The sequence below is a fragment of the Canis lupus genome, chromosome 9 (genome assembly GCF_048164855.1).
Source record: "Canis lupus baileyi chromosome 9, mCanLup2.hap1, whole genome shotgun sequence".
NCBI classification, from domain to species: domain Eukaryota; kingdom Metazoa; phylum Chordata; class Mammalia; order Carnivora; family Canidae; genus Canis; species Canis lupus.
This window is the reverse complement of record NC_132846.1, coordinates 45248723-45260785: the sequence shown is the minus strand read 5'-3', so window position 1 is coordinate 45260785 and position 12063 is coordinate 45248723. Positions and strand designations below refer to the sequence as shown.

Genomic DNA, 12063 nt, shown 5'->3' with positions numbered 1-12063 from the left:
CATCTCTGCTTCATTGCCTTGTCCCTCCTGTGCTCTACCCCCATCCTCTCTCTTTCTCCTTCTGTCCTCTCCCTGCCACCCTCCTGGGTGCCCTGCATTCACATTGACTAGTGGCACCCCAACTTGGCTCCCATTACCTGGCTGTTTTCTGGCACCCAGGCCCTGTCCATGACCACTGCTCAGGAGAGAGCTGGAGTTTCCTGCCAGCTAATGCTTGCCATGTGGGTTGACTTGACTTTTTCGTGAATAAGAATCTGACCTCGCTGCCTTTCCCTGGGCCTGTCTTATCTTATCTCCAGCAGGGGACGAGGATGAGGATGAGTCAGGGGAGGAGAGGCTGCCATCCTGCTTTGACTATGTCATGCATTTTCTGACGGTCTTCTGGAAGGTGCTGTTTGCCTGCGTGCCCCCCACAGAGTACTGCCATGGCTGGGCCTGCTTCGTTGTGTCCATTCTCATCATTGGCATGCTTACAGCCATAATTGGGGACCTGGCCTCACACTTCGGCTGCACCATTGGCCTCAAAGATTCAGTCACAGCTGTGGTGTTCGTGGCATTCGGGACCTCTGTGCCAGGTAAGAGTAAGGGGTGCTTGGGTTTGCAAAGAGGTTATTACCAGATTCAAGTGACCCCCTACACTTTGCCTCATTACCTTCCTTACAACCTCAGATTTGAGCTTAACAGAGCCTCTGCCCAGAAGGTATGCAGAAGTCAAGGGGATTAATGATAATATTACTAGCAAGAGAGAGCTAAACATTTCTTGAACACTTTTGATGTCTCAGGCACTGTGTATGCTAAGCAGTTTACATGTTTTCTCTCTGTAATGCTCACTAAAACCCTATGTAATAGGGATTATTATCCTCACATGTCAAATGAGAAAACTGAGGTCCACAGGGTTAAGTCTACCGCCCATGTAAGTGGCCCACTTCCTTAACCTCCACGTTACATGAAGGCCCAAACAACGTAATTCAAAGAATATAGATCCTGTTCTTCCGTGTCCCTCTGGCAGTCACTGAGACTAAAGATTAGCCCACTTGAAAATGTCACAGTAGAAATGTTCACAAGCATTCTTGGCTTCCTCCTTAGAAAGATACATGTGAGTACAAATTGTCTCCTGGTGGGACAGGAGAGGAAGCTTCATGAGCTCTTGTCCTCTCCTATGATGAATTACATACTGTTTTCTTTTCTTATAAATACCCAAAGACACACAGGAGTAGGCATGAGCTTACTCATTCACTAGACAAATATTTACTGAGCCTGATGCATGAGGCTTTCATGGGAGGCAGGAGATGTGCTCCCCGCTCTGAGTGGAGCTCAGCAGCTAGTGACAGAACTGCACTCAACTCCCCTAATTGAAATCATCTCGGTAAGTTCAGTGACAAGAAAGCAGAGGTGCTGTGCAAGCATGGAACTAGGGGACCTGGGCTGGGTCAGGTTGTGGATTGCTTCCAAGAGAGACTTATATAAGCTGGGCTGGAATGACAAGGAGCAGTTAGCAGGCAGAAGGCTGTGTTAGCTCAGGCTCCTTGCTTAGTTCAGCTGGGTGTCCAGGGCATCTGAACCTGAACTCCTGGCAGGGGAGCCTCCCTGCTGCCACAGCAAAGAAGAGAAAACATCCTCCTCCAAGAGGGTGAGGCTGAGTCCTATCAGATAGGACTCTGCTGGCTGGACCGAGGGAAACCCTTCCTGGACTCAGAGAATAAATCCTTCCGAGGAGTAACTCAATGGACATGACACTCCAGAAAACCTCTTCCCCAAACCCCAGCCCAGAGTAGAGGGATTGTTTCATACATTAGTAATGCAAGAGGCTTGGGTATCCTGGAAATGTATCAGGTAGTAGGAAATTAGATGGATGATCCACGGGAGGCTTTGTGGTGGAGATACCCTGTGATCTCTGTTCTCAAGGCCTCAAGGGATGGGAGCTACTGGGCGGGGGAAGGAGCAGAACTATTACAGGGGAAAAGGAACACATGTGGGGAGAAATTCCAGGGGATCAGAGGCGGAAAAGCGAGGTCAGGCAAGAAAAAGCAAGAGGTTTTCTCTGGGAGATCTGAGAAAATTGGCAACAAGGAATCAAGCCAGGACAAGCAGGCAAGGAGAGCGCTTGGGACATTCCCAAGTCCTTGCAATTGGCCCAGGGAGCAGCTGGCAGCATTAGGGGCTTGATAAAGGTTATATGGTGGTGCACTTGGCTGGTTTCACGGCTTTGCCGGAGACTCTTTGGGGTGATGATATGCAAAGGGCCCTTCCATGAGGGCTTTAAGGCCAAATGTCTTATTACCTTGGGTAGATTCCTTGACCCTTTTTTTCCTTACCTGTGAAATAAAAGAGTGGCTAGATGTCCCTGACGGTCCTTCCAATGCCTACTATAGTCCATGCCAACATCTGAAGTCAAACAGCTTGCAGAACTCTGTGCCCCATATACTAACTATAGAGGCAGAGCCCTGTCTCCCTCGAGTCCATTCCTCATGGTTCCCTGGCGTGTCCTCTGTCCCCATAAATCCAGTGCCTAACACAATGCTGAGTCCAGGGGCATTGTGCCCTGTGTTACAGGAGCTAACACCCCACGTGATGAGTACAACCAGGCATCTACCCTAAGCAGCTTCCTGGGATGCCAAGGTTCCCTGGGCAGATTGTGGGATCTGGGGCAAAATCCCCTTGCTGAAAAAAAAAAAATAATCCAAAGGGAACAGCATGCCCACTCAGTAAATATCAGGACCGGTAGGCTCTTAGGGATCTTCAGACCCCAGCAGATGAGGAGCCTGAAGCCCAGAGAAGTGAGGTGACTTGTCCAAGGCCACACAGCTTGTTAATGGCAGAGCCCCTGCCTCTCCTTCCTCTGCTAGGCCTGGGGCCCCAGATGCCTCTGGACACACAGGGGGGCCCTCCGCATCGCAGGCTCCCTCCAGCCCCCACCATCTCTGCCTCTTTCCAGACATGTTTGCCAGCAAAGCCGCTGCCATCCAGGATATGTACTCTGATGCCTCCATCGGCAACGTCACGGGCAGCAACGCCATCAACGTCTTCCTGGGCATCGGCCTGGCCTGGTCCGTGGCCGCCATCTACTGGGCCCTGCAGGGACAGGAGTTCTACGTGTCCGCCGGCACGCTGGCCTTCTCGGTCACCCTCTTCACCATCTTCGCGTTCGTCTGCATCAGCGTGCTCCTGTACCGCCGGCGGCCCCACCTGGGCGGGGAGCTGGGTGGCCCCCGCGGCTGCAAGCTGGCCACGACATGGCTCTTCGTGAGCCTGTGGCTCCTCTACATACTCTTTGCCACGCTGGAGGCCTACTGCTACATCAGGGGCTTCTGAGCTGCGGAGTGGGGCCTCCGCAGCACAGGCTTCGGACTTCTCCTAAGAGAAGGGCACTTGGCCCCGGGACCGCGCGGCCTGGGCCTCCGGCAGAGGCGGCGGACCGAGCCCCAGGACCCTCGCCCCACCCAGGCCCCGCCGGCCGCCCACTGGAAGGGCAGAGTCTTAACCCATCAAACACAGCGGAGGAAACACCCACCTGACAAAGCATTTAATTCAATACAAACCAACAACAGCAACAAATCCACCTCCTCCCTGTCTCCCCAAGCCCTGGCCCCCGTCCACAGCAGAGGTCAGGCCCTTCCACCGCCTCCCGATTATTCCTCGGCTTCTCCCTCCCTGGGGGCAGGGCGTCCCCTGTCTTTCTGGGTCCCGCACAGCCCTGCTCCCTCCCGCAGCCCAGCCCGCGGGGGGGGACGGCAGGCCCAGCCCCAAGGCCCCTTTCCGGTTCTCGGTTCTCGGTTCTCTTCTCACCTCTGGCGTCGCTCATTAGCTCATTATTCGTTCGTTCAGTCTTGTCTTTCTGAAGTTAGTAACAAAGGTGCTGTGAAGGAATTCACGGTGCGTCGTTGATGACAGGTAGAGGCGAGGTCTCTCCACCGCCCCCCTCCCCTCTCCCTGGTAGCACTGTCTCTGTGGCCACCTGCGCACCCCCCCCCCCCCCAACTCCGCTTGTCTTCTCCGTGGGAGAGTGATGGCCTCTGGCTGGAAGTGAGTTTGCATGCCCATGAGGAGCGCTGGAGATCAGGGGGCCGGGGCAGGAGGAGTGTTACATGCTTTCGTCCAAATCCAGTTTAAAAGAAAAAAGTCTGGTTCCCTTCCCTGCCCTTTCCAATTGCTTCTGTCTGTCTCGTTGTGTCCGTGTCTATACGTTTATCCTTCTGCAGGAAGACCCACCACGTGGGAGATGTGGGACAAAAATAGGAATGGTACGCTATGACCAAGGGCAGCTGGGGAAAAACAAAAGGGATAGATGGCTTTCTTGAGTATCTTTGGCTTCGTATCTGAGGCTGAGGAGAAGAGCTGTCCACCTCGTGAGATCTTGAAGAGGAAAGGTTATATTTAAAATGTCAGTGCTTCGGAGAAATGTCAGCGTCACCACCCCCTCACTTACTAACGTGCCACACTAAGAGGTCTGACTGTATTTCTTGAGGTACTGCGAACACTGAGAGGTTGATAAGAAAACTAGGGGCTCCTTCCACCTCTCCTGAACCCTCAGGTCATGTTTGAAAGCATTTTCACGAGATAGGAACTGGAATTTCTCATCTCTCCCACATTCCTGCTTGTTTTTAAACCTCATGAAGCTCTTTTTCCAGCCTGTGGGCTATTTCCTGCCCCAGTAAAGAGGCATCTTAGTTGCTATCATCCCACGGAGCCTGGGTTTATAGAAAGAGAGATTGCCGTGGCCTACAGACCTTCTCCCAACAAATTTGGAAAGGACCTGGCTTTAAAATACACACACACACACACACACACACACACACACCAACACACATATGAAATCATCACAAAACTGCCCACAGATCTTTAGGCTTTCTGCATTGACATAAATACATTTTTTAAGGGGAAAAAAAGAGAAATTAAAAAACACCTGTTTAATTTTAAACACATTTTTTTCTTAAAAAAATAACTAAAAAAGAAACAGTGCTCATGTCATAAGCTATGTTGACAGTTGCCAGTGGAAATGTTGGGTTGGTTTAAAAAAAAATAAAAGCTATACTTATATCTCTCTAAATACAGCTTGCTTCTTCCATGTTTCTTCAGGAAAAGGTCCAGGGGGCCAGCTGGGGTTCTTTGGGAGCAGAAGTGGTTGAGGTGAAAGTGTTGTCTCCTATTTGTATATCCTGTCTGCATCTGCCATCCCCTCAGATCCCAGTGTGCCAGACCCAGTGTTTTTAAAGCAAAAAATACTTCAGGAAAATGCCACTTGTCAAAAGCTGGACGTTCGGACGCTGGAGGACAGGAGCAGCAGAGCTGCGGTGATGACGGGGAAGAGCATTTTGTATCAGAAAGGCACAGTGGAGCAGGAGGCCAGCCAGGCAAACAGGGCCCTGGATTTATAACCAATAGGCACATCCATTCATTCGTTTACTTATCATCCATTCAGCAGGTGGGTTTTGAACACAGTCTATGCATTGACCTACACTGGAATATAAGGAAGACCTCAAGCAACTCACAGTCCAGGGGCGAGGTTAACACTTTCTTAACCAAGGCTCTTTTGGCTGCAAGAAACAAATCCATTAACCTAGCCTAAGAAGTGGAGGGGGTCAATGCTGCAGAGGTCTGGGTTGGGGGGCGGGGGGGGGCTCCTATGGAACCCAAGGTAGAAGGCACAGCTGACTGTAGGATGCTGAAAGCCCTCAGGAACCAAGTTCATTCTCCCCCAAATGGCATAGTTCCCCAAGTCCTTACCCCCATCTCCCCATCAGACCTGGCCCCTTCCTCTCCCTCCCAAGGAGCTCCCTGTCCGCCCTGCTCATCTGACGTATGGTTGAGCACAGCCACCAGCCCGGACACTATGGCATGACCATACAGCTCCATTCCCACAATTGTCAGGGACATTCCTCTTCTCAGAGAGCGAATTCTCAATGGGAGAATGTGACCAATCTCCCATCCCCAAAGGGCCATTCCCAGAAAACAGAATCCTTTGATGGAGGCTGTTTCATGGTGGCCGGGGTGCCTGTGGAGTGGTGGCTTTGTCTGAACTCCTGCTCTGAACAACTCAGGTAAGAAGAGGGGTGACGTTATATGCACTATCGCCCTTTTCAAAAAGCCAAGTGATAGGAAGGAGCTCATGAAGTCTATGAACCACCAACGTACAACTAAAACTATAGTTCTATGTCATGAGTACTCTAAGAATGGCTTAAGCAGGTACCATGGGAAATACTGACTCAGCCTGGAAGCACCGGGAAAAACTTCACAGAGAATATGACATTTAAGTAGGATCTTGAAGGAAGAAAATACCTTGGTGAGGGGGCCCTGGTGTTGAAAGAGAGGCAGAAAGCAGCATGCTCCGAGGCATGGAGGTAAACCACAATACGGTGTCGTCCTGGAATAATGATGGTTGGCATGGAGTATAGAGTTCAAGAGGACACAACACAACACAAAAAACGTAGGCAAGGAGAAGGGTTTGGCTAACATGCTCATTTGGTTCTTTGCCAGCTACTAAGGTGAAAATGAAAAATGCCCTTTAGCTGATGATATGGTAGATGCAAACTCATGAGATCCGTTTGTACCTATCATTCCCACCTCCCGCCCTTTTTTAAAGATTTTATTTATTTATTTATTTATTTATTTATTTGAGAAACACAGAGGGGGGGGGGGAAGAGACACAGGCAGAGAGAGAAGCAGGCTCCATGAAGGGAGCCTGACGTGGGACTCAATCCCGGTTCTCCAGGATCACGCCCTGGGCTGAAGGCAGGGGCTTAACCACTGAGCCACCCAGGCTGCCCCTCATTCCCCCTTTTTGAGTCATTTCTGGCTTATCCTGATGTTAGGCTTTGTAAAGGGAGAAGCTGGGATAAATCAGAGTGAGTGGGAAAGAGGGTTGAGCAGAAAAGCCTGGGAACCTGAAGGCCTGAGTGCTGGTCTGGACGCCACCACGGCTCAGTTCTATGACCTGTACCGCTCCATCTCCACTCTGAATCGGACTACAAATAAGGTCCTTGACACACAAAATACAGTCTTAAACGGCCTCAGAGGCCTGTGACTTCTGTCTTTCACCCTGGCATGCTGGAATACGTACACAAAAGTGGTATGTGCATGTGCATGCATGAATGCATGCATGTGTGTGCACGTGTGTGTGTGTGTGTGTGTGTGTGTGACATCGAACTGCCTATCCACCTTACCTGATAGAGCATTGCGGATGTCCTTTAGTAATTCCTTGGCCCTATGGCCCGTGTATTAGTGTGAAAAAAGACATTGCCAGCCTTTGTGCACATGTTCATTTTCAGCACTTTTTACTGCCTGAGCCATATGTTCCCGTTCCCTTGATTCATTTGTTATCTAATGGCTAATATTAGCTGCTATAATAAATAAACCTCCAATATGACAGAGGCTTAACAAGATGGAAGTTTGCTTCCTCACTCATGCAATGACCCAGTGAGGATGTTCCCAAGTAGCAGATAGCTTTCTTCCACATGGTGATTCGGGAACTCGATTTCCTTCCATTTTGCAATTCTATCACTCTCCGGGGCCTTGGAGTCCCTTCAGCTGGGAGCAAACGGGAAGAAAATTAAAGAAGGCACACACACTTCTGATTGCCTTGCCTTCTTAAGTGATACTCACTACTTTTGCTTGTACTCCCATTAGTAAACACTAAATCACTTTATCCCGCCCAAATGCAGAGAACACTAGAAAATACAGATATGGCTAGGCAGGCACTTCTTAGTGTCCACTCTATTTTACAAGAAAATAAAATTTTTATGAATGTGTGCCTCTGCCATAACCCCTCTGTGATTAAAGATAGATAGATTTTTTAAAAGATTTTATTTATTTATTTATTTATTCATGAGAGACAGAGAGAGAGAGAGAAGCAGAGACACAGGCAGAGGGATAAGCAGGCTCCTTGCAGGGAGCCCGATGTGGGACTCGAACCCGGGTCTCCAGGATCACGCCCTGGGATGAAATCGACACTAAACCACTGAGCCACCGGAGCTGCCCAGATAGATATTTTTAATATCAATGGTCAAGTGCAATCTGACCTATGTCTATGTGAAGTTTTATGGTTTACAAAAAGACTTTTTTTATATATACATGTGTCTAAGTTGGATAAGATCCACAGAGGTAGATATTATTCTCATTTTATCACTGAAGTCCTGAGTGGCTAAATGATTGCCAGGAGCACATAGATCTTTAAGGCAGGACACAAACACAAGTCTCCTGACTGCGATTCTAAGCTTTTTTCAGAACATCATGGCCTCCAATGACAAACACCAGGACAAAGAACGAGGCTCCCAGGAGGCAGATCTAGCCCATGAGGGAGCCCCTTGGAAGCAGCCAGGATCCAGGGGGAAGGCAGAAGAAACCAGCCAGCAGCAGGCCCTCTCATCATCCTTCAGTTCCCTTCTCCTTCCCTTTGGCTACGTCCTTGCTGAGCAAGGAGCTTCCTCTAGAGGCAACTGAATGGATTGATGTTCCAGTAAGAGCCAAACTATAGAAATTTCCAAGGGGAAATTACACAACAGTACAGTGATCTGGGTTGAGGAGTCTAGCATTAAGGATGGAGAGTTACCTGGCCTCAGGGAGGGATTGGTCCAAAAGACATCTTCTTGAGAAACAGTATCCCAAAAGATTCCCAGAAAGTAAATAGATACCCTAGTAGGTAAGTCATGTGACATTTATTACATTGTCAGAAGAGAACAAGGGATCAAACTATCTGTATAAGAAATGAGATTAGCTCTTACTCATAAACTCAAAGGGAATTTATCATTCTATCTTAAATATCTGGAAAGGAAGTGACCCAAGGGAGACTTTGGTGCCTCAAAATCCTTAGATTCTGATTTCTAGTCTTAGTTTTTTTTGCTGTACCTCAGGTTTTTCCTGACCACCATATATATCAGCAGAGCGGGTTGTCATTCTGTTTCTCTCCAGTCCCCTTTATTAGAACTGTGTATTATATGACGGGGGGGAGGGGACTTCTACACTATGTGATAACTATTTGCTCTTCTGCTATGATCAACATTCTGGCTTGGATTCTCCTCATTCAGTAAATTTCTCTTTCCATGACTGTAGGACAGTAGTTAAAACCTGGTGGTCAGGAAGCTTGATGTGTTTAATCAATGAAGTGTTTTTTTAAATGGAATTAAACTAAAACAAATTACCCATGTTTTGAAATGAAAGCATTTTGTGTAAAATTGTGGACTTCAGCTTCTTTGGCCCATACTGTATAGGCATTCTCATGTGGCAATAAGCCATGGGTCTGATAAGTGGCCACCCTATGTAAAAAGGGTTTACTTTCTCAGTTCACTAGAGTCCCTACCCAGCCCACCTCTCTCATTCATATGATCCACCTGGCCCCTATAACCATTTGTACGTATGACATCTGCTATGGGGTCAAGGCTTGAGGTACTTGCATTTGGTTTTACACATATTGGTGCTACCATTTTTACCATTTTTGTGGTGTTTTAAACAAGTTATTTTAACCTCCTTATGCCTCAGTTTCTTAAAAAAAATACATCTTTGCAAAAGTTAAATGAACCATCTTTTAAGACCATTACCATAGTGTCCAGTACCTAGCATACATCCTGGAAATGCTCCTTTAACTTTATTTGTGGTAAAATACTACAGCTTGTGCCATCAGGGTCTGAAGTGTTTGAGAGATCCAGCAGTGTTCCAAGGAAGTAGGTGGATGGCCTCAGGCCACTATGTCCAACATGGCATCCCTCCATCTGCTGGACTATGCAGGCTCCATGGAGGTGGGGTAAAACTCACTAGTCTTGCTTCTGTGGAAACAGGTTTTTAGCTCCTTGGCCTGCAGGGGGCAGGGCGCAGAGGTTAAGATTTGGAGGGATGATCAATGGGTACCAGGACCCTCAAGTCAGGAAAGCCCCTTGGCACAATGGAGAAGTGAGACAGATATGTTTGGTATTAAAAAAAAAAGAGTGGCATGGGAAAGGGCAACAGGCCACATAGGGTCTTCTACGCTAATATGTAAGGCAGGTAGTGGTGGACAGAAACACCTATTGCCTTCAGAAGGAGGGGAAGCCTTGGGAGAATCTAAATTGTCTTAGTCATCTCACAGGTGAGTAGCGTAGTTGGACTTAACCTCTAGGTCTACCAGATTCTAAAGTAACCACTAACTACCTTCATATGCACTTGTTGAGTATATAAGACAAGCACTATTTATTTCATAGTATTTATTGATAGAGTGAGAAGCATGAATAGGATGACTTATTCTTGTTTTCCAAAGACTTTCCTGGGTTTAGCAATGAAATAAATTCCTATGTCCTAGGAAAACCTCAGTCCTGAGAAACTGGAGTTGTTAGTCACCCTAAAATATTATGACCACATTACACAGTAAGAATACAGTACCACTGCTACCTTTAAGTGGTAGTCTCTATACATGTACCTTCTACTGTGTAATGCTGTCATCTTTTACCAGCTATCCCATGTCCCATGACTCTCAGCCAGCATCTTAGCTGGATGAAGTTCTTCACTTGGCGAGATGACTCAAACTTTCATTCCCATAAAATTTCAATTCTTGGTCCATTGCTCTAGTTTTTTATTGATGAGCTCTTTCAGGCAAGGGACTATGAAGAGGAACCTCCAATGAATCCCCAGGTTCCAAATATAGTCTTTCTTTACCTCATTATATAGCAACAACCCAATTTCCCCCAAGTAATTAGGATAATCACCCCATTCAGTTCAGTGATCTTCTCTGCTTACTGTTTTTTTTTTTTTTTTTTGGCATAAAGTGCCCCAAATGACTAGGGGGCAGGCTCAGCTTCCAAGCCATCAGAACCAAAACTGTGTTCTTTGGTGGAAGCATTTCTCCCTTGGGCATTACGGCCTCCAAACCTACTGAGCCCAAGGTTATAGGGACAAAAACCAAAACTCTTCAAAGTGTTTATTAGGCATAATAATGAGATGGATCACCCCCCACCCCCCATCTCCACCTCTTGGTTTCCAGACCTTTGTTTCCTGTTTAAGGGCAGTCAGCACTATATGCTGATATCCAATTTAAAGCATAAGTGCACTCAGTAGGATAGTAGGATCCCAACTAAAGGCATTATCACTTGGGATAGTAGGATCCCAACTTAAGGTATGATCTACTAGCTGGTGCTATAACTGAGCCTGCATCAGATCATTCCTATATAATGTCAAGCCGGCTGCCTTTAAGTTACGAGAAATGTGCTAAGACTAGTGCCTCTGATCAGAGGCAATGTTGTGAAAGATATCATGGCAATGGATAAGGCATGCTGAAATCCATGAATGGAGGAGATGTTAGCAGAAAACCTATGGGTAAATCCAAACCAAGGTTTTGTGTCCCTTCCCTGTGGAGCCTAACTGCTACCTCCTCCGTGATGAGAATGATCCAATGTAATCAACCTACTACCAAGTAACTAGCTGATCATTGTAGGAGATATAGTACAATATCAAGGGCCTATCAATTGCTATTAGCAGGTTGTCTGTCCATCCATCCATGGATAAATGAACCTCTTTGAAGGGACCCATGTACTCAAGCTAAACCATAGCCTCTATTTCTATTGCCAAGGCCATTTTATACATGGTCCACTGAACAGGCATCAGAGTGACTAGGGAAAAGGCCAACTAGATCCACAGCAGGAGTCAAATTGTCCATTTTATTATTGAGTCTCTATCACCATGATTGGTTTCAGGGTGGCATTCATGGAGAACACTAGTATTTTCATACTACAGTCCTCATTCAAGAGATCTATACATGCATATCTTCCCTAAACTTTCTTGTCACTGGTAGGCTTTCTTTCAAAGCCTCAATGATCCAATCATCTGTTATCCACTGCCTGAGTCAGTGTAGGTCTATAGTTCAGACCAAAGTGGATAATCATATACATGCCTGATGTTCTGTCTCCTTGGGAAGATTTCCGTTCACCACAGTCTTTGAGGACGACCCAAGTGGGGCTGTAGCATGGCGCTGTCCACTTCTGGCTGGTGCTGGCACGCTGTGCAGATCCACTCCCGAAGTGGGCTTGTGCTTTTTCCTCACTTGTTAACTGATAGAAGGGAATTATCTGTGAAACCATAGTGTGGTTGAAGGATAGGCAGCAAAGC

The 12063-nt window shown here is 47.4% G+C and overlaps 1 protein-coding gene across 7 annotated transcripts in view; it reads left to right on the top strand.

Moving 5' to 3' along the window:
* The window catches only part of SLC8A3 (solute carrier family 8 member A3), a 141265-nt gene extending 136218 nt beyond the window's left edge, over nt 1–5047 (top strand). For all 7 annotated transcript variants that reach the window (XM_072839095.1, XM_072839092.1, XM_072839096.1 and 4 more), the window contains 2 exons: nt 300–575; nt 2936–5047. In XM_072839095.1, the coding sequence (XP_072695196.1) occupies nt 300–575; nt 2936–3312 (653 nt within the window). In that variant the 3' untranslated portion in view covers nt 3313–5047. The remainder of the gene's footprint in view (nt 1–299; nt 576–2935) is intronic.
* Nucleotides 5048–12063: the final 7016 nt, after the last annotated feature.